Raw genomic sequence first — 24,264 nt, 5'->3', positions numbered from 1 at the left:
TAAAAAATTCTCCTGCCAGAAGTACGTGAGGCAGGGAGGGGAGGAAATGGCTCTGAGCTTCCAGCTTTCCTTCATGGGCAGGTTTGCGTTGCCAAAGGGGTATAGTTATTACGCAGTATTTCAGTCATGAATCTTTCTTAGACATTGATGAGAGCCATGGTCTTTCTATCCAGAAAGAATGGTTGGATGTAAGCCTACGCACACGAGTGCCCAGGTATACACACATGCATAGACACACAGACACACACACACGCTTTCCTCCAGGATCCTGATTGAGAATTCCTAAATTTTAGAAGGAGGTATAAATTGCGGCACCAAAATGAGAGCAGAGAAAGTGCTAGGTGCTGAGGGGCAGATTTCTGAAGAAGTGGGTCTACCCCGAGCCAGGCAGCCGGCTGTCTGCTTTGAGGGACTTGGACCTCGGCTTCATGCATGGGCGCTAGACGTATGGCCTGTGCTCAGCCATGAGGGATGCTGTAGAACTGGAGGGGAGGGAGAGCAAGGCTTTAAATAGTGCCATGTGGTGGTTAGATAGCAGCTAAGTATTTTGAGCATCCGTAGCTTGTTTACACTTCACAACAACCCATAAGCTAGGGACTACTTCTCTGCTTTCACTGATGAGGGCTGCGAGATCTAGGGAGTTAGTTGTTGAAGGTCATCCAGGTAGGAACTGAAGCCCAGGCCTCTCAGGCATCGATGCTTGGTGGTAGTAGTCAGAATTGTTACTGAAGAAAATCTTTCCAGTCAATTCCCATGATTTCTGTGCCTGTGGGGCGAGCAGTTTGGGCGGCATTACGCCAACATTTCTGGCCTCACCATGCTTCCAGATGTGCCTACCAGATTCTTGACTATTCTCCCAGCACATACCAGTTCATGCCAACTTTTCACTGCACCTAAAATATTCCTGTAGCTATCAAAGCTTGAATTTAATTCCTTCTGAGGCATGCTAATTACCATCCTGCTCTCTCCGAGCTGTCTTCCCTGACCAGACCCGCTCTCCACTAGGCCACAATGCCTGTCCCCCGTCCCCACTGAGCTCTAAAATTTCTCCCTTTCCCCCAGTCTGACTTTGTTCTGGGGAACCCTGTATCACATCATCTTCACTGGGAGCCTTTTCATGGCAGGACCACAGTTCAACCCATTAGGCCCAAGTTGCCTAGCCCAGTATTCTGCAAAATTAGGTATTTCAAGTTATTCTTCTGGATGATGATACCAGCTAACTGAATATGTAGGAAAGCCTAACCTCGTATTTCGAGGTGTTTCCAAGGCCACAGCATGGCTCCTTGCCTGGCCTGGCAGGTAGGCTTTCTCTTCCCCACCCGGCTTTTGCCTGTTCTAGTTCTCTGTCCAGTTGAGGGAGACGCAATGTCTATTTTCCAGTTCATCAACCATAGCTGCATTGTGTAAAAGGGTGGAAAAACAAACAAACAAAAACATGAGACAACGCTGTGGCTTTTGAAACAGGTACATAGGCTCTCTTGTTTAATAGCAGTTTAAAGAGGAAAATGTACAGGAGAGATAAACATGCTCTTTCCACAGAAGAGGTTTTCCCCTAACCACGAGACCCATCTGCACCAGTGGCTTTTACTAGTGAGTTTTAAAGAAAAAAGTTCCCTTTAGAGTTAAAAATGGGCTTTTCTAAATTTCCTCCATAAATGTGCAACTATTTGTGCAAAATAAAAAGGCCATTTCCAATACATTAGTGGAAAGTAATTGCTAATGCAGGCAAAAAAAAAAAAAAAAAAAAAGTCAGTTGAAGCAATCAGGAGCAGGATCCTGGAAGAAAGGAAGCTCAGGTAGGGGATTTCTGCAAGTCCCAGGGAGTGTGCTCAGGGGCCCTATGAAGGTCATTAGCTTGGGGGATAATGACCTGGGTCTGGGTCCTGGGTCTGGGACTTGCTGGGCAAACACTTGACAAGTGAGCAGTGAAGCTAAGTGGATTTTGAGTTCTGGGAGACTGAGGCCTGGTATGTGATAAAAGTACTGGGGCACACTCCCTGGAAGCTGGACATTCCCTTTGCCAACAGGGACACTCTGCTGGTTCTAGGTTTGAGGTTCTGTTCTTCTCACCCCCAACAGCTTCATTGAAAGTCCACACAGTGATTTTCCTATGAAGGTTAAAACTATGCAAGTTACTTATATTACTACTGAAACCGACTAGGGTCTCAAAGAACTTGGCCGAGGTTTACTCCAACTAGAAGGCCAATATGCTTCCAGCCACCCATGTTTTTGCGCTTTTATTTAGCCCTTTGGGCACTTCTGGATGTCTGGTCCTTGAGGCCGGATCTTAAGAATCTGAGGGGCTTTCTACAAGTCCTCTCAAGAGTTGGCCTAGCAATTTGGCCTAGAGACAAAACTAAAATATCCCACTTCACCAGTCAAAGAAGCTGGACACCGCTGGTCCCTGTTTTGACCATCCCTTGCTCACCAAGAGTGCGTCTCTACAGAAACCCAGTAGCAGCACGATGGTTTTGTCAGGGAAGACTGAAGGCAGATGGAGAGGGAAGAAGAGGTCTAGCAGAAGGCCCGTCCTCATGTGCCTTGAGCTCGAGTAAGCTTCTGTCCTTAGAAGGATAGCATGTGCAAGGTCTCGTGCACCTCCTGTCCTTCCACCTTGTTCGTGTTCTCCTCCATAGCACAGTCCTTTCAGGGTACTGGTTTGCAACCAGATCACAGTGATGATGAGTTTTAAGAGACAAAAGGTTGTGATGTGCTTAAGGTTCTCTCCATCCCCACTGCGAGGTCTCAGTATTCCAAGCTGAAGAGATCTTGCTGCAAATTGGGGACTAGTGAGGAAGTGTGTTCGGGGTCCTTCTTAAGCAGTAGGACTCCAGATTAGTGTAATCATTTCTTGATCTTTTTAAATAAAGTCAGGCTTTGGGAGAGATGGCATCTTGGGTCTCATTCCCACAGGTCCCTGCCTTCCTTGGCCTCTGAAGTTGTGGAGGCAGCACTCATCCCTGATCCTCATCCTAAGCCTGTGCCAACCACCTAGCCCTCAGGATGTCCCCAGAAGGCTTCTGCAAGGCAACACATGGCCTGGCCTTTTCAGCCCTGAGGAAACTGCATGTCTGTGTGCATATTCTCTTTCCCATGGTTTTCAAGTTGAGATAGGATATGGGGGTAGGGTATAGGGAGTGGGGAATGAAAAAGGAAGCACTGCCCTCCCCAGAAGCAACTCAGTAGCTGACAAAGGTCATGAAGAATTCTGTTTGATGTGTCTCTCCTCCCACTAATCCAAGCTGGAAATGCCTGTGTGGCTTATTTGTCATTGTTTGGTGATGCACAATTATACTATTGCCAGTAGCCAACGTAGCATCTTCCTGAAGTGTCTTAAAGTGCAGGTTCCTGTGACTGACCTCACAGCAAAGCACTTGCATTAAATCTCAGGAGCCCATCTGGGACAGTGGACACAGCTCCCAAGCTGGCTGGTTCAGGTTCCCTGTGTAAACTATGGAGCTTGGGGATCAGATTATATACAATCATTCTCAGATGAAGTCAAAAGATGGTTATGGGAGATCTCAAAAGAGGATGGATGCCTTGGGCTTGAATGAGAAGAGCTTCATATCCATGATATGATTTAGTGAGGGGTGGTTGGGCCAGAGGCAACAAACCCACTAGCCAAAGTTGGCCTTGTCTACTTTATGGTGTCAGTGGCTCCATCTCGAGAGACATCCAGTTGTGGCTACCTCCACCAACTGCAGAGCTGGTGACATTTCCTTTAGAGATGGAGCCCAGGTGATTTAAAATACAAAGGAACAATCAATTCCATGTAACCATCAGGTTTTACCTAAGGGTGAAGTAACAGCCATTTTCTGGTTTCTGGAATCAGATCTACCCCAGTGACACTGCTGGAAGAAACCAAGTCTGAGACTATTTGCAAAGACCCTTGGAAATGGCTGTTGACCCAAGCTCGGAGCCAAGTGTCCTGAGCATGAAAGGAGGAAATGAGATGAATGGGGAAGGGACGGAGACTCTGATTCCATTCACACTGGCTTTGAAGATCCAGTAAGACTCCTCCTGGTGTTGGGGCAATCAGCTGTCAGTCACGGTCACCGCTGCATGCTCAGCTCTATTCTGACCCCGAAAGATCAGCAGGAGGAGCACTGGGTCAGATCTAGGCTAAAGAAACTGCCCTCCTTGGGGGACTGGAATGAAGCTGTCATCTTGCCACAAGCCAATGAGCCAGTGGGCTGAGATGAGGCTCTAGAACTAGGTGGTGGTCTTTTCTAGACTAAATAGTAAAGTTTTACAGGTCCTTTCCATGCATCAAGAAGACTCAGCCTTACCTATGCGGTGGATGGGGCACCCAGGAGTAAACAGGATGTACTTTATTAACTATCTTTATGTGTACTCACCTTTCCTCCCAGTGCCAAGTACCTATTTTGTTTGGTAGTTCTGACCTAAGTAAGCTCTAGAGCCATGAATGAAATGTGGCCCATCCTGCTGGGCCCATTGGTGAGACTTCTCACCATCTCTAGGATATACAGATAACATAGAGTAACTTCCCCCGAGTCCCAGCCTAGCAACATCTCATATACTTGCTTATTCTTGTGCCTCTTTGACTATAGGGAAAGGTTATGTGAATACTGTACATAGGTTATTAAAAAAATACATTTGCTCTCTTTGAAGAAGAATGCACAAATGTAGGGCCAGCCAGCCTGGGTCCAGACTACGGGGCTGCAGTGAGCAGCTTCTGTGGCCTGAGGCCGGCTTTCATGAATGGTGGCTGCTGATGAGTCCCCGGAGCTGCTTGGCCACCGTGTCAATCAATTTCTGCTTGTCTCGCTCATTTTTCCGAAACTGTGCAAACATATTGTTTTTGCGGCTAGTGTCCTTCATCCTAAACAGGGAAGGAAAAAGAAAGCACAGTGTATGAGGAGGCAATGGTGGAAGGAGAACCTGCAGGAGGTAGGATTGCAGAGTATATCTTAACCACAACCGAGAACTGAGAGTTAGAATATTTCCACCATGAGGCCCATACTTACCTATTATTCAAGAAGCTATCCTGCTGGCAACCACAGCCCTCTCAATTTCTATCACATGGGCAAACACTCAAGACCTGGCTATGGGGGGCCAACCCCTTCATCGCCCCACCCCACTTAACTCATTCCCTTTGGTGCACCTGTTAGAGGTATCTGGGATATGCTACACAGAAGCCCCCACAAAAATGACTGTCCATATACTCATTATTTGGATCACGCTGAACTCCAGAGATGGCATATTCCCAGAGCACAAATCATGAGCAGCACTGGCGAGTGGTTCAATCAGCTAGGGAGACCTAACTAGGAAGCGCAGATAAAGAAATCAAGGGCAGGCCAGGGTTGCCACAGAAACCCCCAGGTCTGACTAAGTCATTGTGATCAAATCCAAAAAAATCCGCCATCCCTGCAGAGGGCCCCAGCCGCTGACATCTGTTAGTGACTGTGAGCCATGGCCCTGCCCTCCGCACACTGGGCCTCCAGCCCACAGCTAGTTCTAGTGTTAGAGAATTAAGACATTTTCTGTTAGATAAATTCTGTCTGGGGTAGGAGTAAGTGGCCTCACCCCCAGAGAGCTGGGTCAGTTCTCTGACTCCACAGCTGCCTGCCCTGCATGGAGACCGGTTAGAAGTGGGGAGGCAGAAGGAACCTGACACGGGAGTAAATTGTTCCCAAGTGTACTACTTTTTTTTTTTTTTTTCCTGTGGTGTGGTCTTTGCAGAGAAGCAGATTAGAAGCCAGTGGGTCAAAAGGCCAGATGGCCCACAAGAGCATTTACATCCCTGTGGTGAGGAGATTTGGGGCAGCACCACAGCCAATAGCGACAGCCACAAATGAACCGAAACTTCTCTGATCTAAGCTCAGTGACCTTCGGGCTGGAATTACTCATCAGACAAACTCAGAGCACTGAATATAAGGTACTACCACCCACATGTGGAGGCCCATGCTTGCAGGGGGGGCAAGTAGAAAAGATAACAGAGGTTGGTTGAAAAGAAAGCACAAGGGGCCTTGAAACTATGGTGTTTACCGTATTTGGTTTCTGACACACAAATTGCATAGTTATGTTTGTAGAATAGGACCTAGATTTGGACTATTTATTCCTCCCAAAGACTCCTTTTCCGTTGCTGGACATACTATAAATCTAAATAAAAACACCACAAAACAAAACAAAAAATAAAGAAAACACTTCCCACATTTGTAGGACATTTAGTGTAATGTCCTACATGACCATTAATTTCATGATTTTTGGAAGCAGACCAGAGCCAGCTTTCAGCTACCACAAGGAAGCTGCTGTAATGAAGGAGAAAGGTACAGAGGGTAGTCTCTGATCCCCACAGGCAAGGATTTCTTGGTCATTAAGTCTTGGAGTTGGGAGTACTCAAAAGATAAACTCGGATGCCCTGAGGGCTGATGGTGACAAGCTGGTTTGTACTTTGTAATGCTTTAATACCAAAGGAGAGTCCTTCTCACCTCCTACCTGATTCTGTAAGCCCTGGATGCTTTTCTACTTTGGCAGTGGCCACCTCTCTATGACACTGGGACCTATTCTCTTTCATCAATGTCCCCAGCTCATCCTGCTAAGAAACACCAGGTTGAAAGGAGAGTGTGTAAAGCTCTGATGCTAAAGCTGGCTGTGGAGGAAGCAGGAATGGGTCAAGAAAAGGGACTGATTCCTATGAGGCTGGGAAGTAAGGATTTTAGTGGGCTGTGTTTGGAAGGAGGCTTTTAAACTCTGCTGATTGCTAGGGTTAAGCATATGGCATTGTTACAGGCTAGAACTCCAGAAAGGCTGATTATTTTAGACTATTGTTGATCCACAGGAAGTGGATTAGCTAATTACTTCTTGAATCTAGAGATTCTTAGTAATAGCAGAGTAAAGGAATATTGAGAGAGAGAAGCATTTGAAGGGGAAATCCCAGGGCCTATTTGGACATGCAGTGAACAGGACCACCTAAACATCAACTCAAAGGCCAAAATGTTCCCCATTTCAGATGGGGACTGAGAACTTTGGGATTAGGCCTTACCTCTAACAAAAGAATCTTCTGTGGGGGACACAGGTTTCAGATATTAAAGCCAGGGGCCTAACCATGAGGACCTAGGGGTTACTCCATCGGGGCTGAATTTCATGCCCCGCATTAACAAGACTATTGAGTGTGCCAAAAGGCTGAATGAGAACAAGACCTGAGTGGGTAAGGACCTGGCACCAATGGGGGAAAATCCCTGCTACCACTCCCAGCCCCAGAGGAATTGGTAAGCCAAGGGTCACTGTAAGGACCAAGGATAGAGGTGGCAGCCAGTCAGTAGGCACCAGACTGGTTTAGTAGATTAGTATGTCAGGGTGGGGCCAACTCACAGGGTAGGGATTTTAGTGTAGTCATTAGCGTCAATGAGGAAACCAGAAGGACTTGCCTCAAAGTGATGGCAAAGGCCCAAGTGAATTATATACTTACTTACTCTCTAGATATCCTAAGAAGGAAGAGAGAAAACCACGGGAAACAAAGTTAAAATGGAAACATCAGTCTCTGTCTTGGTCTGGAGAAAGCTATACTCTGGGCTCTTAGTTTCTTGGCTCCAAACACATACTTTTGCATCTTGCTCTGACCACTCTCCAACTCCTTCCCTTCTCTCCCACTATCATACCACGAGGTATGGCAGTCAAGGGTACACCTAAGCCTCTCCTTCGACTTAAGCCTCTACTTTGATCTACTCTCTGATCCTTGCCTTCCTAAGACTGGAGACTCAATACAGCATCCAGATACAGGTTCCTCTTACTAGAAGCTTCTAAGAAGTTGGAGGTTTGATGAAAAGTTGAAGTTTGATAAAAAGAAAAGGGTTCCCTTTTACATGGGTTTCGGTCTCTGGTCTGCCAGTTTTCCAGTGGGTTAGCAACAGCAGACCCCAGCACCCGAATGATATGCTGTTTAGCCATGAGATGTTCTGGAGCTGGCTAGTCCAGTATTAATGTTGCCTCTTCCACCTCAGAGATGTTACAGCACCGTGGAAGCAATATTTTCTGGCTAGTGAATGCTAAGCAAGAATCAGACACCATTTTCAACAGTTTTCTGGGGAGAGTCAACACAATAAAGCTCAGTCTGGTGGGGGGTGGAGAGGTGGGGATGAAGATGAAGGTTTCAGCAATTCCAGGGGCTTCTCTACTAGGAACAGAGAAGTCAACTGTTCAGTGTGGAGATGCTCTCTACACAGTCATAGCCTAGATGGCTGGGGCCAGCCTCACTCAGTGCACCAGGCTGCCCTGAGCCCTAAATCAAGGCATATTTCTTTTTTCTCTTTTCATCTCTAGTTAAATATATGTTGCACCCATTAAGCTCCAAGATAATATAGAAATCCAAACCTGGTCTAGTATGTTAGGACTCAGGAACCAAGAGGCTAAAGGGGAAGCGTGGTCAGCCAAATCTGATGATCTGATGGGGGACACTTGATTGAACCTACAGCTACTTCAAGAACAGGGAATCTCTGCTAGCTCTTCAAAGTATTGGCAAAGAGAAAACTATCCGCTTGACTCCCTCCTCCACCTTCCCACTTCCCAAACAGACCAGTTGATCGGATACTCACTTCTCAAGCAGGGTCAGAGCTGTCAATGGATTTACCCGGAGGTACTTGCAGTTGGGCTGACCATAGTCGGCAAGGTAGGTTGACCAGTCCCATTGGATGAAGAGATCCAGAAGCTGTAAAATAGCCAACCCCCATCCCAGGGATTAATCAAACAGATAAATAAACCAGGAGCTCAGAAACCCTTATCACCCTGCACGGCCAACAGTAGATTGAATAATACAAATAAAAATGTAATAAAAGAAAAAATGGCTACAGACTGTGATACAACTAAGACAATAAATAAGTGATCACAAGAAGGCAGAGTCGTCTCTGCCATTTGTACCAGGACTTGCTGAGAGCACATGCCAGCAGTAAGCTCCAGGGGCTGATCTGGAAAGAAACTAACACTGACTGAATCAAAACTCAAGACCATCACAACAACTCATCATTTCATCATTTTTTTTGAAGATTTATTTATTTATACAAGAACCGGGGTACAGGCCAGATGTGAGGGAGGGTGAGAGGATTCACCAGAGTCAAAGCGGGCAACAGAACAGGCAGACTGACTGAAATACACTGCTGAGGGGAGCAGCAGGTGAGACAGGAGAGGTCTGCCACATCATGTGGGTATCTCCACGGCCAGCTGGGATTGAACCCGCGCTGCAGAGGCTGCAGAAGTTTCACAGCGCTGCGTTCAACCGCCTGCGTCACCAGGGAGGCCCTCATTTCATCATTGAACAAATACCTATCAAGTGCCTCCCAATCAATGCCAAGCATCATTCTAGACTTCAACAGTGAACAAATAAACAAAGGTGGGTATAGACCAGTGCCATAGTGACATGAAATAAAGGTGGGTATAGACCAGTGCCATAGTGACATGAACTTGAGATTAAAAGGACTGACAGGGTTTAGGTACCAGTTTCATGACTTGCTGCACTGACTTTATTCAAGTCACCCCATTAATACTGCCATATGCACCTGTCTCCATGCATAAAGGCCACTCAGATAACAGAGACTTTGACCCCAGGCCTGAGTAGCCCATGCAGCATTTACATGAGGTAACATGAATCACATCCATGTGGATACTGGCTGAGCAGATGGAAACCAGGCCATGGTGGGTCAGGACTGTAACACAGGCTTAGTCCTTGATTGACAATGCAGAGTCCATAAATGGGGTCACGGGTATCAGGAGTGCCCAGAACTAGATGGTATTTAGATGAAGATAACGAGAGCTCTCTGAGGGTAGACTGTTTTGAGACTGCAGGAGATTTTGACTTGAGGAAATAAGATAAATTTTGTCAAAGTCTTTCCTTTCTAACCAATTTTAGCCTCAGGCAGCACTCAAACAAATATTAAAAAATTATAATTGAATACAGCTAAGAAAAAATAAATAAGTGCATTTGAAGGGGAAGCTGTTAATTCCCCTCTATAAACTTCTAGAAAAGGTATATCCTAGACTTACAACACTGCATAGAGGGGCCTCTAAACCTCTTCTCCAGCAAAGAGATACACATTAATTGATTTTTAATTCAAGACATTTCCTTGTTTTTCCCTTTCTAAGAGATAACTGCTGATAGAGATAGTAGATGACTTCTGTACAGAACAAAAGCAGAAAGGCCTAGAGTTAAATCCAATGCCAGAGCCGGGCACCAGGCAGACCATGCTCCTCTGTCTTTCTTCACTGTGCAGCTGGGCAGACAGGCAGGGTGGGCTTTGCCTTGCTTAGCCAAGTCTCCTCTTCCACCCATTCTCTGCGAATAGCTGTTATGAACTTCCTCGGCAGGATGGGAACTGGCAAAAGTCCCATAGCTAAAACTCAGAAAAGTCCCTACAACCTTAGCCAAGAGGGGCGCGAAAGATGAGAGGAGAGGGGGAGAGAGACAGACACATTGGTTGGTCTGGGCCAGCATGGCCCCAAAGGACCCTCTCAGACCTCTTTTAGGTCATGCCTATTTTAGTTGGCAAGCCAAGGGGTTTCTACCACTTCCTCTTGCTGCTCCAAGGTCTCACAGAGCTCTCCTTTAGAAGAGAATTCCCCCTGACTTCCTACTTTAACTTTGATATTTCTGTCCTATTGTGCCCCAAAACCACAAAAGACAGTTCCTCTATCATGCTTCCAGGGAACATGATAGACACTCAGAGTGTCCCCTGTCCCTGAGTTCCTCCAGCACTGTGTTTTACAAATGTGATTGTTTCCCCCTAAATCCCAGGGAAGAACTATAAACAAGGAGACCATTTTTTCAGTTATAATGTTTTCTCAGAAAATTTTTAAAAACCTTGGGAAGCTTTCTATTTGCATACTAGGGCAAAGACTTAAAAAAGAAAAGTGAGTAAAAAACAATAATTAGTTTTCAGATGTGGGTATATACATGCATTTAATAAAACTACCTTCCCTATCAATACATTCTTAATTTCTGTGATAGAATTAATGATATTTATTTTTCCAATTTTTTGCAAAGAACACCATGCCTTTATAGACAATGAACTCTGGGTAAATCACCAATGGAGTGTGGAGGGCATTCAGGAGTTAGTTCTAGGGTTTTCTATTGTTAGCCTCCTGCTAAAGTCTCTCAATGCCACTAATAAACCCAAGGGTTCCGGGATGACAAGCTACCCAGTTGATCCTGTTTTAGGCATAGAGGCTACACAGCTCAGTTAAGCTCATCCAGTATGAGTGTGATTATACTCTGGTTTCATATTGCTTCCACAGTCCTCGAGGGTGGCTATACTTTGGTCTCATTGCCTCCTCTGAAAGCGTGAATGCAGAGTAGAATCTGGTGGGTTCTTAACTACCCCAGCTACCTGGGGCACAGTTCTATTGGATTCCATCGATGAGCATTAGAATTAAGAGACTTAGAAGAACCAGCAGGCTTATTTACCAGATTGTGACTTTCTTTCTTTCTTTCTTTCTTTCTTTCTTTTTAACATTTAGCCAGACTTTAATAGGCAAGAAAGGAGAAAGGTTGCTTTGGCAATGTATAAAATGGCAACTATTGTATACAAATCATTATTTGGTCAACTTTTATTAAATATTAAAATGCAATAAGGCAACTGTGTTTAAGACACTTGAAATCATGTTTTATAAGTGAACAGCCCAGCACCTGGCATATGTCGCCACTACTTTTCTTCTCTAGTAACTCTAAACAACCAAAAAAGTTAATTAAAAAGAAATAGGTCAGTGGTCTTCTAAAAACACCTCCAAGAGGTTCTCATTATGACTAAGGTGTGACTTTCTTTTTAACGGAAGTACCATTGCTTTACATCCTCACTACTCTCTTGGCAGTATAGGACATCCCCCCTCAGGTGTGGTCACGGTAGCTCTCCCACAGTCCTCTGCATAGTCCATTGTTCTCTTCACTCCCCCTCTTACTCGTCACCCTCCTGTGGATGCCTCAGATCTCCAGATTTTCAAAGGTGAATCAGGCCCTTCCAGCTGGTTCTCCACATACAATGGCCTTGTTAGAGCTTGGTAATTTCTCTCACAAAGACACAGAACACTGAATTATCACTAACCCTCACATTTTATTTTTTAATTTGGAAATAATTTCAAGCTTTTCAGAAAGTTGCACAGAAGAAACACAGCATGAAGAACACAATATACCTGCTAGCCAGGTCCATCCCTTGTCAATATTCTACCTCACACACTCCACCATTTGTGTTCTCTCTCTCCATTTACACATGTGCTGTTTCTTTTCTGAGTCTCTTGAAAATAAATTGCATATATCATGGCTCTTCCCCAGCCCCATAAAAAAATCAATGTTCCTTTCCTAAGCATTAGGGATATTTTCCTACATAAATCACAGTATAGTTTCAACTTAGTACATTTAATATTGATTTTGCCCATATTCTAATTCTATAAGTAGACTCAGTAATGTTCTATATGACTTTTGTTTTTTAACTTTTGAACTATATTTGAACAAAAGTTGATTTGAATCATGGGCTGCCTGACCAGAAATGGTTATGAAATGGTGCTCCCCTGTTCAGCTTTCCCTCCCCATTTCTGTCCAGAATACCACACGGTGATGCTGTATCCTCCTCAGGGCTTCACATCCAGAGGCACAAAATATTCACTGTCTCTCTTGGTAATAGCAATTTGATTACCCAGTCAAGGTGTTTTCTGTTCCCTCTACTGTGTAAATAATATGTTTTTTTTTTTTCAGCTAGTAAGCAATTGAGGAGACAATTTAAGACCCTGCAAATTTACTGCTTCTGATTCAAATTTCCTCTCAGATGAAGCATCCGTTGAGAATTCTTGTGTGATTCAGTCTTTACTATGATAGTTGCAAACTGATGACATGTTAATTCCATCCTTCCCTACACTTTTATCAGTCATCATCTGATATCCTACCATAAGAAGAGCTCTCTTTTTCCTTCCATTAATTTATCTATTTATTATTAGTATGGACTCATGGGTTCCCATTTTTTAATAGCTTATATTCATTACTATATCTAGTTATTTTGGTGCTCAATTTGTCCCAGACTTGGCAAGAGGGGATCCCTTCAAGCTGAAACTTGTGTCTTTGTGATATGCCCCATACATTTGGGAGAGCATTTCCTTACTTTATGGCATAATAAGGGATTACAGCGCCATTTGTATCTACTGTTTTTTGAAGAGGAAGCTCTATAATCAGCTATTTCTCTGAAGATTTCTGCTTTCATTTAGTGGGAATGTTACTACAGACCAAGATTTGGGTACTGTGTGCTCATTGCTACTGAAATGTCTGTCCACTGCTACTAAGGGGCAACCTATGAGAGGAGTTAAACCCTATCAGCAGACAGAGCTAGGAAATATATACATGAAAAAAACCACACACACACACATAAACATACATGTATACTTGCACAAGCATGTATACATACATGTTTTAGCAATCAGGAGTTACACCCAATATCTCTAGTTGTAATCATTTTCGAGGAGTTCCCTTCTGCCTTCCTCCATGTCATGTGTACATGCTTTCTTCCACAGTGAGAACCCTGGCTCTCAGCAACATCACCTCATTGACTACTTTGCTCAGTTCTATAATATAACTCAGTTCTATAATATAACAGTTGTTTCTACCTACCACTGTAAAAAAAAAAAAAAACTACTTAAAAAAATCCAAAATTTGTGATTTGTCCTCCCAACCAAAGACTGTACACAATCAAATACTTATGTCCACAAGTCATTTGGATTAGTTCTTTTTAACTTTCCTTTCATTTTAGTGATGGTATTCATCTAAATGCAATTGGATGCATTTGTTTTCATTTGCCTTTTTGTTTATTTAATTTTTAAATCCCACCTGTTAATTTAATTTTTAAAATATGAAGAACATTAACATGCTCCCAAAAGTAAAAGCGATACAAAAAGATTAACTCAGAGAAGTGTCCCTCCCTTATCATCTCCTATTTACCTCACTTCCTCCTTTGCCTTACAGGATTTTGTAACCTGTAAGGATTTGTCCTTCCTATCTTTCTATATTTGTAAAGGAAAGTAGAGACATATAAGCTTTCTTATTTTCCTTTCTTCCTTTCACAGAAAGTAGTACCCGACATATGCACATTAAGGCATCTTAACGTGGGGATGGAGAAGAAAGAGGAGACAGAGGTGGGAGAATGGCCTTGAGATCACTAGCCCTCAAACTTTATTAATTGAATATCACGTTTGAAATTTTTACCATATCCTCATGCTGTGTTAATGTTTACTTAACATTTTTTTCTTTGCATTGATTCGTGCTTTGATCAAAAGAAAAATTAAAAGAACACTTTATATCACTGTTATAAAAGGGAACGTATTCTTTCTTGTCATAAATAGAAGATAATTCAAACTACAGTGAGAGTTCTTTTTGTTGTCACAAAGACTTAACAGGCATGGCTTTTTTACAGCAAGATCTAGTGTATTATGGTACACGTGGGTGGTACTGAAAGTCATGTTGAGTACTATTTTAAATGGCCTTCTGCACCTCCAGTATTCCATCCACCCTATGCTTGGGGATGAGTCTGATTTTAGTCAAGAGCTGATTAATGACTGTGTGCCTGGAATAAAGTCAAGTGGCCTATGTGTAAAACCAAACCTTATAAGAGAAGTTTCAATCAAGCACCAGTCTCACTATGAGAGAAGATAAGTGTAAGTAGTAGCTCTTGTGCTCTGGGCTGGTAAAGAGGATGCAAAACCAAGGGTGTGGTTTGGCTGGTGAGGCCTGGTGAGGCTGGATGGGCTGGGCACCTTACTAACAAAACCACAAGGATACTTCATTTCTCTCATGGCCAGGTTTCTTTATTAGTGGGTTTCTTGTAGTTACATTTTGATGCATTCTTATCCCTGCATCAGAACATCATTAAAATTCTTGATTCTACATGTAATGGTTTTGGAAGGAATTTGCAGACCCACACTTTGGGGTTGTACTCTAAATTTCTTAAGAGTTGCATTAAAATTATAATCTTCTGAAGTTTAAAAAGTTCAAGTGAAGTAACCTCTTCTAGTATTTACTCATAGGATTTGAATATAAATGTTTGCTTGTCTCATTTACTTAATGAAGATGCAAACTCACTGAATTCAGCAATTTTTTTTTAAGGCATCTGGTAAGTTTAAGGAAGTATGTGCAAGCATATAGTATGTACAGGAGCGGTTTCCCCTCATATAAGATAGTAAAGAAAAGTAAGAGCAACTAATCCAAGTCAAATGAGTTAAATGCTATCAAGTGACACACTGACTATGACTCCTTTTTAAACTATCAATTGAATGTTTTGCAAACTGTCAATTTATGCAAAATTTAAACAGCAAACATAAATTATGATGCATACTAAACACACACACACACTATATATATATATATATATATATTTAAAGTTTGCTCTGCTTATCAGATAAGCAGCATGATGGAAATTATCACAGCAATATCAAATACCAGTTACATCTTTGTCATCAAGTTCAGTATGGAAAATTTGCCTGCATCTTATTAACATCAGTGGAAGATTTGTTTTTGGAAATATTTCATTTTGACTTTTAATTTTAGACTTATATAAAAGTTGCAAAAATGGTTGAGGTAGTTTCTCATAACCTTCCCATGGTTCACATGTCACATTACCACAGTACAGTGACCAGAACCAGGAAATTAACACTGGAACAACACTATCAACTAAACAATGACTTCATTCTAATTTCACTAGATTTTCCACTAATGTTTCTTTTTTTCTGATTCAATCCAGGATCTCTCAATGCATTTAGCCATCATGTCTCCTTAGTTTTTTCCAACTTGGGACATTTCCTCATTCGTCTCTTTGAATAGTTTACTTTTGGTCATTAATTTCTAGAATGTCCCTCAATTTGGATTTACCCAATATTTTATGATTATATTGAGGTAGCAGTTCTCAACCAGGGGAGATCCTGCCTCTCAGGAAACATCTGGGAATGTCTGGAGACATTACTGGTTGTGATAAGGATGGGTGTGGTAGTGGTGATAGTGCTATTGCAAACTAATGGGTAGTATATACCCATATAGTATGTATATAGTACAGCTGATTCAAAATTCAAGTCATATGAGATGCTGTTAAACATCCTACAATGCACAGGATGCCCCCCCTGCCAAAGAATTATTTGACCCCAAATGTCATTAAAGTGAAGAAATCCTGGATTAAGGTGATGCTTTTTTTTTTTTTTTTGCAAAACTACTACAGACATGATACTGTGTTCTTCTTAGTGCATCATATCAGGGGTACATCACATATCTGTATCTAATTACCGGTGATATTAACGTCAATTATTTAGTGAGGGTGGTGGCTGGTGAGTTTCTCTACTGCAAAGTTACTATTTTTGACCTCTAACTGAATACATTCTTGGGGTGGGGGGAATACACTTCTGATTGCAAATACTGTTTCTTCTCAAACTTCTGTCCACCAGTTTTAGCATCCATTGGTGGGTCTTGCTTGCAACAATATTTATTGTGGTATTTGACTCTTAATTGGAATTCTTCTGTGAGGAAAAGTGCTGTCCCTTCTTCCTCATTTATTTATTTGTCCAATAATTTTATCAGTGTGACCTCAGGGATATTTATTTTTTGGGTTATAATCCAATACAATCATTATTTATTTTGCTGTTCAACTTGTTCCAGCTTTGGTCATTGGGGATTCTTTCAAATTGGCCCTTGTGTATTTTTGATCTGCTCCTATCCATTTTTGACTACTTTCTTACTTTCTGGCACTATAAGATGTTCTAAGCTCATCTTGTACCTTCCCTGTCCCAGCCCTGGAATCAATCACTTCTCTAAGAAGCTCTGGCTCCTTTTATTGGAGAATGGTTTATAGAAATCAAGATCTGCTTCTTCCTACTGGAGTGTTACTGTTCTGAGGTCCTTTCAGAAGACAGAGTTCAGAAACACATGTGTACTAACTCTCTCTCTCTCTCACACACGTACCGACATATATTTGTGTATATAAATAAAAATCCCGAGTTCATATTTGATGTTTCTGATTCTAGTCCAATACCACAGGGTTCATTTAGCCTTCCCTCCTTTCTCTGACAGTGAGAAACCTGGTTCTCATTATCTAATATATTTTACTTATTTGTTCCATCCTAGTATAAAGCAGTTTCAGAATTGCTAATCCATGCCCTTATGAGAAACAAATTTACTGCCTAGAGTATAGTATTTGTATTCTATCCTTTACTATTTTTTAGCCTAACAAACTACTGTCAAAATTGGTACTGAAGTTATTTGGGTTAGTTCTTTTCTTTCTCGCTCCTTCCAGCGGGTTATATTATTCTTTAGTAATTCATTTAGATTGAATTTTCATTGCTTGAGTCCCAGTTTGGATTCTCTCCACTCTGGTTGATTTTAATTACCTATTTTGGGGGTATGTGAAAAATACTATAATTCTAAGAGGCAGAGTTATATGAAAAAAGTAGACTTAGAAGTAGTACTTCCTATCCCAACTAATTGTTCTTTTCTCCCCTTTTCTTTCTACATCTTCCCCACCCACCCCATCCAATTTCATTTCAGATTTATCTTTCTTTTATGTCTTTTGTATAAATGAAAAGATGCAAGTTCATTTTCTTTTTTTTTTTTTTTTTAAGATTTATTTATTTATTTATACAAGCACTGGGTACAGTCTGAAGCACGGGAGGTTGAGAGAATTCACCAGAGCCAGAGCAGGGACAGAACAGGCAGAAGGACCTAAGTACACTGCTGAGGGGGAGCGGCAGCAGGAAAGTCTGCACGCCTTGTGGCACCCCCACTCGAGGGCCGGGGATCAAACCAGTGCTGCAGAGGCTGCGGGCAGCCTCGCAACCCAGCGCTCAACCACTGCGCCACCAGGAGGCCCACAAGTTCATTTTCTTATATTCTCTTCTTCCTCACCTGAAGGGTATTATGCTACATGTATTCTTTTGCACTTTGCTTTTTTCTCTTGATGGTATATCTTAGAATTCACTCCCTAGATGTTAATTCTTCATTAATAATGATAGTCTTGATTTATTCACACAACGTCTATTTTTTTTTAAATGAGAGAAGTTATTTTCAAGGGACAGGCCAGACATTGGGGCATTTGATTGGGGGCATTTGACCCTTAAACCAGTAGAACAGAAGAGTTTTAGATATTTACAGAGCAGGACATACTAATATATTAGATCTAATTCAATCAAAAGCAAACTCAACCAATTATTAATGATGCTTTGACCTAAAACACAGAGTTATTTGTTTATGGTATTTATTAGAACAGGAGAAATTACCTAGAATAGTAGTTGATGTGACACCTTATAAATTGCATAGGTTAATAAAAAATATAAATTATTTGTTTACTGCTTAGATCTGAAAATATATACAAGTGAGAAAGGTCAGAACAAGGGAGGACATTTTAAATCAGTTGTACTAAGCAAGCTGCTATAATAGATTATATGTTTTTGTGTCTCATCTGTGAGTTTTACCTATACGGCTTTTAAGTAGGACTCTGGTAATTCTAAAGTTCTGTATTTCATTGTTACTTTTGAACATTCTCATGGGTTAATGTGACTCAAACTGCAATTCTGATTTCGTAGGGGTGGAAGGGAAATGGAGGGGACAAAGATCCATAAAGGATAAGAAACTTGCCAAAATTACAGAGTAATTTTAGAGAGGGCTTGATAGCTTATACTGCCCAAGATGCCATAACTGGTTTTTTGTTTTTCTTTTTAAAATTTTAAATCCTCATTGATTCTGTTTCTGGGTTAGGTACTTGCCTGAAGTTAGGCCAAACTTCTGAACAGACTTTCTTTTTTGCAATGATAGCAGAGAGAGACTAGAAAAATCCAATGAGTCAAAATTACAACTTGTAAACTGGATAGAGTACAGATAATATTATAATGGCAAAACAAATGCAAACATCCAAGAAACTTTCAGAATGAGCGATTATTAAGATAAAGTAGGACTCTGTTGATGCTTTTTAGTGCACACCAACATACACACTTCTCCAGCAAAAAATGTAGAAGTAATTCACATGGATGAATTGTTCACTGGTAAAGGAGTAGAAGGAAACCTTCAAGTAATAATTAGCTAAAGATTCAAGCAAATGATCCCAAGGCTGCCCTTGTGTTCTCTTCGGCAGAAAGAATTCAGAAAGTAAAAATGAAGAGCCTGCTAAAGAAAGCCTTGCTTGTTCTCACTATTGGGCTAGTGTTTGTTATCAAACCAAGTCATATCAGGCCTTCTCATAGGTGAGGAGAATTGTTTTATATATTCCTGCCTTCAACTCTAAGTCCTATGATATGAGTTTCATCTCCCATGTAGACTGGGAGCTCCCTCAAGATGGGAACAATGCTTTCTCCTTCTAACTACTTCACCACATGGACCAGAATAGAGTTAGATTTTCAGCGGGTATTCAGCACAGATATGCTAAGTGGAATTAAAAGAGGTGAACAACATTTAATAGGAACAATATTGGCCAGATTATAAGACAAACTTACTTTGTGTTTACCACAACAAAATTTTCAATGGAACAAACCAAGGGTGTCTGAATAGTCCTAGAAGGAAAGAGTTCAAATAGGGCAGAAGGAAGCATCAAACAGGAGAGATAATACCTTTGACATGAATGGGGACCCAAGTCTGGATATTTTGTTCCTGGTTCCAGGGAAAGATACCTTAAACTAGTGAGTGGGAGCTCAGGAGATGTTTGGTTCCAAGGTGACATCTGGATTGGCTGTGAGTGGAAAGCAAGGGATACTCATGTGAGGGAAAGTCTTCTTTTCCCAGAGTGCCTGCTTTCCAAAGTGGGGAGCAAAGGATCATAGGAGCTAAGGCATGCACTGGTACAGACACCAAGACACCAAGAATAGCCACTTCTCTTTCCCCTGGGGGTGATTTTCTTTCATGTTTTCTCTTGAACAGACACACTTGAGTCCCATAGAGAATTGTGCAGGTGTGTCACTGAAGAAAACTTGATGTATGAAAACCTGAAATTGTACTTTATGCACATTCCTGAAGAATTCTTTATATTAAAGAGGATATTCTGCAACATGCTCCTCTGGGACACTTAACATATAATCCAACTGACAAATTCTATGCTACCTCTTCAGAACATGGCAACTATATAAAGCACTTACTCAAGAGAATAGTAACACAGACTTAGCCAGGAGGAGTTTCTTTTGTTCACTCCTTGCCTTTGACAGGATGAAACCAATCATATCATCATAAAGTATCTTTCACAATCACTTATGCATAGGTGTCTTTTAGGAGGCAGCTGAGCATGGTACAAAGATCCTTATGCCGTGGGTTTCCTGACTGACAGTGTAGCCTCAGACAAGTCACCACATCTGTTTTACTGATTCAGATATGGAATTCTAACAGTTGCTATCAAAATCTGAGAGCAGACCAAGGAGCATTGTGAAAAGTCCACCAACAATTACAGAATTGACTGATGAACCATTTGTGTTTATTGCCCAAGACCTGCCCCTTGTTTCTGATGCTGGGTCAGTGTCATTCAAAGAATGACACTGCCTGCTTTCCACATGTCCTCAGGAGCACTGAATGACAGAAATCTGGGCAAAGGCAGGAAGGAATTTCTTTAACAAACATAAGTTGAGTGCCAGTTTATGTGTGGCACTCTTCTAGGCACTGCACATAAAATGATAAATTAGACATCCCTCGTCTTGAGGAACTCAGTTCAGTAAATAACAGGTGCAGAATGATGTGAGTACTCTAAGAGGTACTCTAACAGGGTACAGAGAAAGTTCAAAAGAAGGCCATCTAACCTGAGCCAAGTAGGTGGGGATTGCCTTAGGAACAAGCAAGACAAGTGAGGCAAGTGATAAATGGCCTCACATGCTAAATTAAGAAGACAGAATTTTAGCCTGAGGCATCTCTGCTTGTTTTCATCAAAGCTGCTATCTGCTTTCTTTTAGATTATGGGATAGAGAACTACAGTCCCATTTGTTTTTGTAAATAAAGTTTTATTGGAACACAGCCATGCTCATTGGTTAGCAGATTGAATGATGGCTTATGTGCTATAACAGCAAAGTAGTTGTGACAGAGACCATATGGCCTGGAAAACCTAAAATACTCAACTACCTCATCCTTTGCAGAAGAAAGTTTGCCTCTAGATCTAGACCAAGGAGGGCAGTGTGCTCTGAAATTCTGTCAGATGTTAGATGTCCAATATCTATTAAATTAAAGAAGAGAAGGAAATATAATGGCTTCAAGGAGCCCCTTCCAATAGTAATAAGGTGGCAATAATGTCATTACCTCTTTTTTTTTTTTTTAAAGATTGATTTATTTATTTATACAAGCACTGGGTACAGTCAGAAGTGCGGGAGGGTGAGAAGATTCACCACAGCCAGAGCAGGGAACAGAACGGGCAGATGGACCGAAATACACTGCTGAGGGGAGCAGCGGGCGTGGCAGGAGAGGTCTGTGTGTCACGTGGGACCCTCGCTGGCGGCCGGGGATTGAACCGGCGCTGCAGAGGCTGTGAGCAGCTTCGCAGCCCAGCGCTCAACCGCTGCACCACCAGGGGAAGCCCAATGTCATTCTCTTAATATTTAGCATCTGAACTCTTCTAGGGTCAACATATTTTGGAAATTATATTGCTTTTAAGATCCACAAAGTGCCAAGACATGTAGTGGAAAGGGGGAAGGGATTTGTTACTCTGGTTATTGAGAAACAGGGAGCTGTATGAGAAGGACTAAGAAGGAGCTTCCAATTTGGTCTATGAACCCAAACAGCTTTGGAGACTTTGGATAAATAACATTTTTGAAACAGTTTGCTATGTAGACTGTGATACAAATCTCTAAAACCTATCCCCTCAATCCTAATTTTTAGACAGTTGGGATCTCTGCTCCCAACGTTTTTGGTACATAATTTTCTCTTTTTTTAATTCACAGGGGGCAGAATTTCACATCTAGAGAGCTGTGGAAATGCGAAATTAGGAGGCAAGCAGACTGCAGATATCTAGAGAGTCTACCAATTAAGGAACTGGGCTAGGGAGAAGTTCCAAGTTTCCCTGGATTGCTCTAGGTTAAACAAGTCTGGCTTATAGCTAGATTTTACAACGCCACTCAATAGGCTGGCCCTGGGGTTTCCCAGGAAGGTCTAAATTCTTCTTTCCCTGGCTGGATGAAGGCAGGGAAAGGGCATGGAGTGGCTGTGCAGTGCCCTGCTTTCACTCCAGCCCAGTTGTCAGGTGGAGGGAGGCTTCATTAAGCTCTTTATCAAAGACTGATTGCACATCAGTAGCTTCCCTGTCAGTCTGAGAAATATTTATTTGCCTCATAAATGTGGGTTTATAGGTTTGCTATCTAAACTCTTCACCTCTGAGACTATCTTGATAAAAAGAAAAAGATAGGGAGGCTTAAGGCTCTCCTATTGTCATCAACTGGTACTTATGGGGAGACTTTCAAATAAAAATGCCAACACCAAGCATTCCTTTGTGTCAGAGACCATCCTGTAAGGCCACTTGTCTTTGGTGATAGCACCCATCCTGCTGTAGGGGGCAGAAGGAACCTATGATCATTTGGGGTGACAGTAACCATACTGTACATACATGTTCAAGGGGAGCATGAGAGGGTTCAGACAGGGGCTGAGTTGTTCCTTTTTGGGGCTGGGAAAGGCAAGCATGTGTGGGTTTTGGATAGAGCTGCTGCCATAGATGTGGGAGAAGGAGTAGGAGCCATGGTCTGGTGTTCATTTTTTTCCACATACTGTGATTGTTAAAGGTTCCTAAATAAGTCGATTAGGGTTTTATTGCTGAGTTTTTTTTTTTTTTTTTTGTGGGACCCTCGCCAGCGGTCGGGGAACGAACCACCGCTGCAGAGGCTGCGGGCAGCCTCACAGCCCAGTGCTCAACCACTGCGCCACCAGGGGAGGCCCTATTGCCGAGTTTTTAACTAAACTACTCACCCTCTTTGGCCAAAAGGAAAAAAGCCCCTGTAAAGATATTGTGGATTGATGATAAAATACTTAATTTACAATTAAATATAAGGAAATATGAAGAAACGGTAAAGCTCATAATGCCAGCTCATTATCATCTACATAAAGTAAAAACAGTGATGAGCTAAACAGATTTGATAAAGCCGTCCAAATTTGAAATTATCAAGGCTATTTAAAATGATTTGTATCCACTATTGTGAATGATGAAGTTGACTTAGTGTAAGTACATATTGTGTCCTGAAATATGAATGCTGCTAATACATGTGTGTTTACGTATGTTGCATACACATAAACAATTTCAAAGGTAATGGCAATATTCCATCTTGGTCTGCAATGAGAAGAAGGGTGTGTTTGGATTATTCTTCTGTACTTATTCAGTATCTAATTATAATTTGTTAGTAAATTTTATACATACTTAGGGGTAAGTCCTCACAACTTTTTTTTTTTTTTTTGCCAACAGTGGTAATCAAGGAATGAAGACCCAAAATGATTAAAAGAATGGACCAAAAGGAACATACTCAGTGAAACAGTCAGGACTTGGATCCAAGTTAGCCTGACATATAAAACAGGGTTTACCATCTATTGCTTTTTTGGGTCTCTCGAGGGCCAACTGGTATACAATTTGATAAGCAGAGGTGGCACACAAAAGAATAGTAGTGGGAATATTGAAGGGGTAGTAGTTGAGATAGTCTATGAAGAGTATTAACTGCCAGTCTAAGGAGTAAAGAAAATATTTTATATGCCATGGAGAATGGTAACATTTCAGTAATAATTTATTCGTGAGATGGTAAGGGATCAGGAAAGTAGTGCAAATGAATGAACTACCAAGTGCACACCATAACTTCCCATAACATTTCAAATAGAAGCAGATGAATCAATAAGTGTCTGAGTTCTCATACCTACGTTTTGCTTAAGTTATGAAGGAGGCGGGGGATAAATATGTCTTGGATTTCTCTTCATCTTTTATAGGTAGAGGCTAAGGCTGGTTAGGGGCCCATGGCAGGTTTCAAAGTGAAGGCTCAAACAAACTGAAATCTTAGAAACCATCTAAACCCTAGGGGTCTCTTCTCACTTCCATTTCCAACCTCCTCTCACCCCCCACAACCATGAACATACATCCTTTTCTATCAGAGCCTCCTTCTAAATTTGTCCTCATGTCCAAAACTATCACAGTGTTTTCAGAATTCTCCTTTGAGAGATTAGGAACCTTAGATGGAACAATTTTTGTTTGAATTTTGCTTGGCTAAATTTTAAAAACACTCTGGACCCCATGTCTTTTCAATTTGTTCTATATTATCTGTCAGTAAACATACCTTGAAAAAAAGTTTTAAAAAAGGTCAGTCTTCAGTCATCCTCCTTTCTTT

The 24,264-nt window shown here is 41.8% G+C and overlaps 1 protein-coding gene across 2 annotated transcripts in view; it reads right to left on the bottom strand.

The window, feature by feature from the left end:
- Nucleotides 1-4,716: 4,716 nt before the first annotated feature.
- Nucleotides 4,717-24,264, bottom strand: part of EXOC6B (exocyst complex component 6B) — a gene marked incomplete at both ends in the record, with an annotated part of 577,226 nt that continues 557,678 nt past the window's right edge. For both annotated transcript variants that reach the window (XM_084235083.1, XM_084235084.1), the window contains 2 exons: nucleotides 4,717-4,843; nucleotides 8,556-8,668. In XM_084235083.1, the coding sequence (XP_084091209.1) occupies nucleotides 4,717-4,843; nucleotides 8,556-8,668 (240 nt within the window). The remainder of the gene's footprint in view (nucleotides 4,844-8,555; nucleotides 8,669-24,264) is intronic.

The sequence above is a fragment of the Talpa europaea genome (genome assembly GCF_964194135.1).
Source record: "Talpa europaea genome assembly, chromosome: 6".
In the NCBI taxonomy this organism is placed as follows: Eukaryota; Metazoa; Chordata; class Mammalia; order Eulipotyphla; family Talpidae; genus Talpa; species Talpa europaea.
This window is presented reverse-complemented; position numbering and strand designations above follow the sequence as displayed.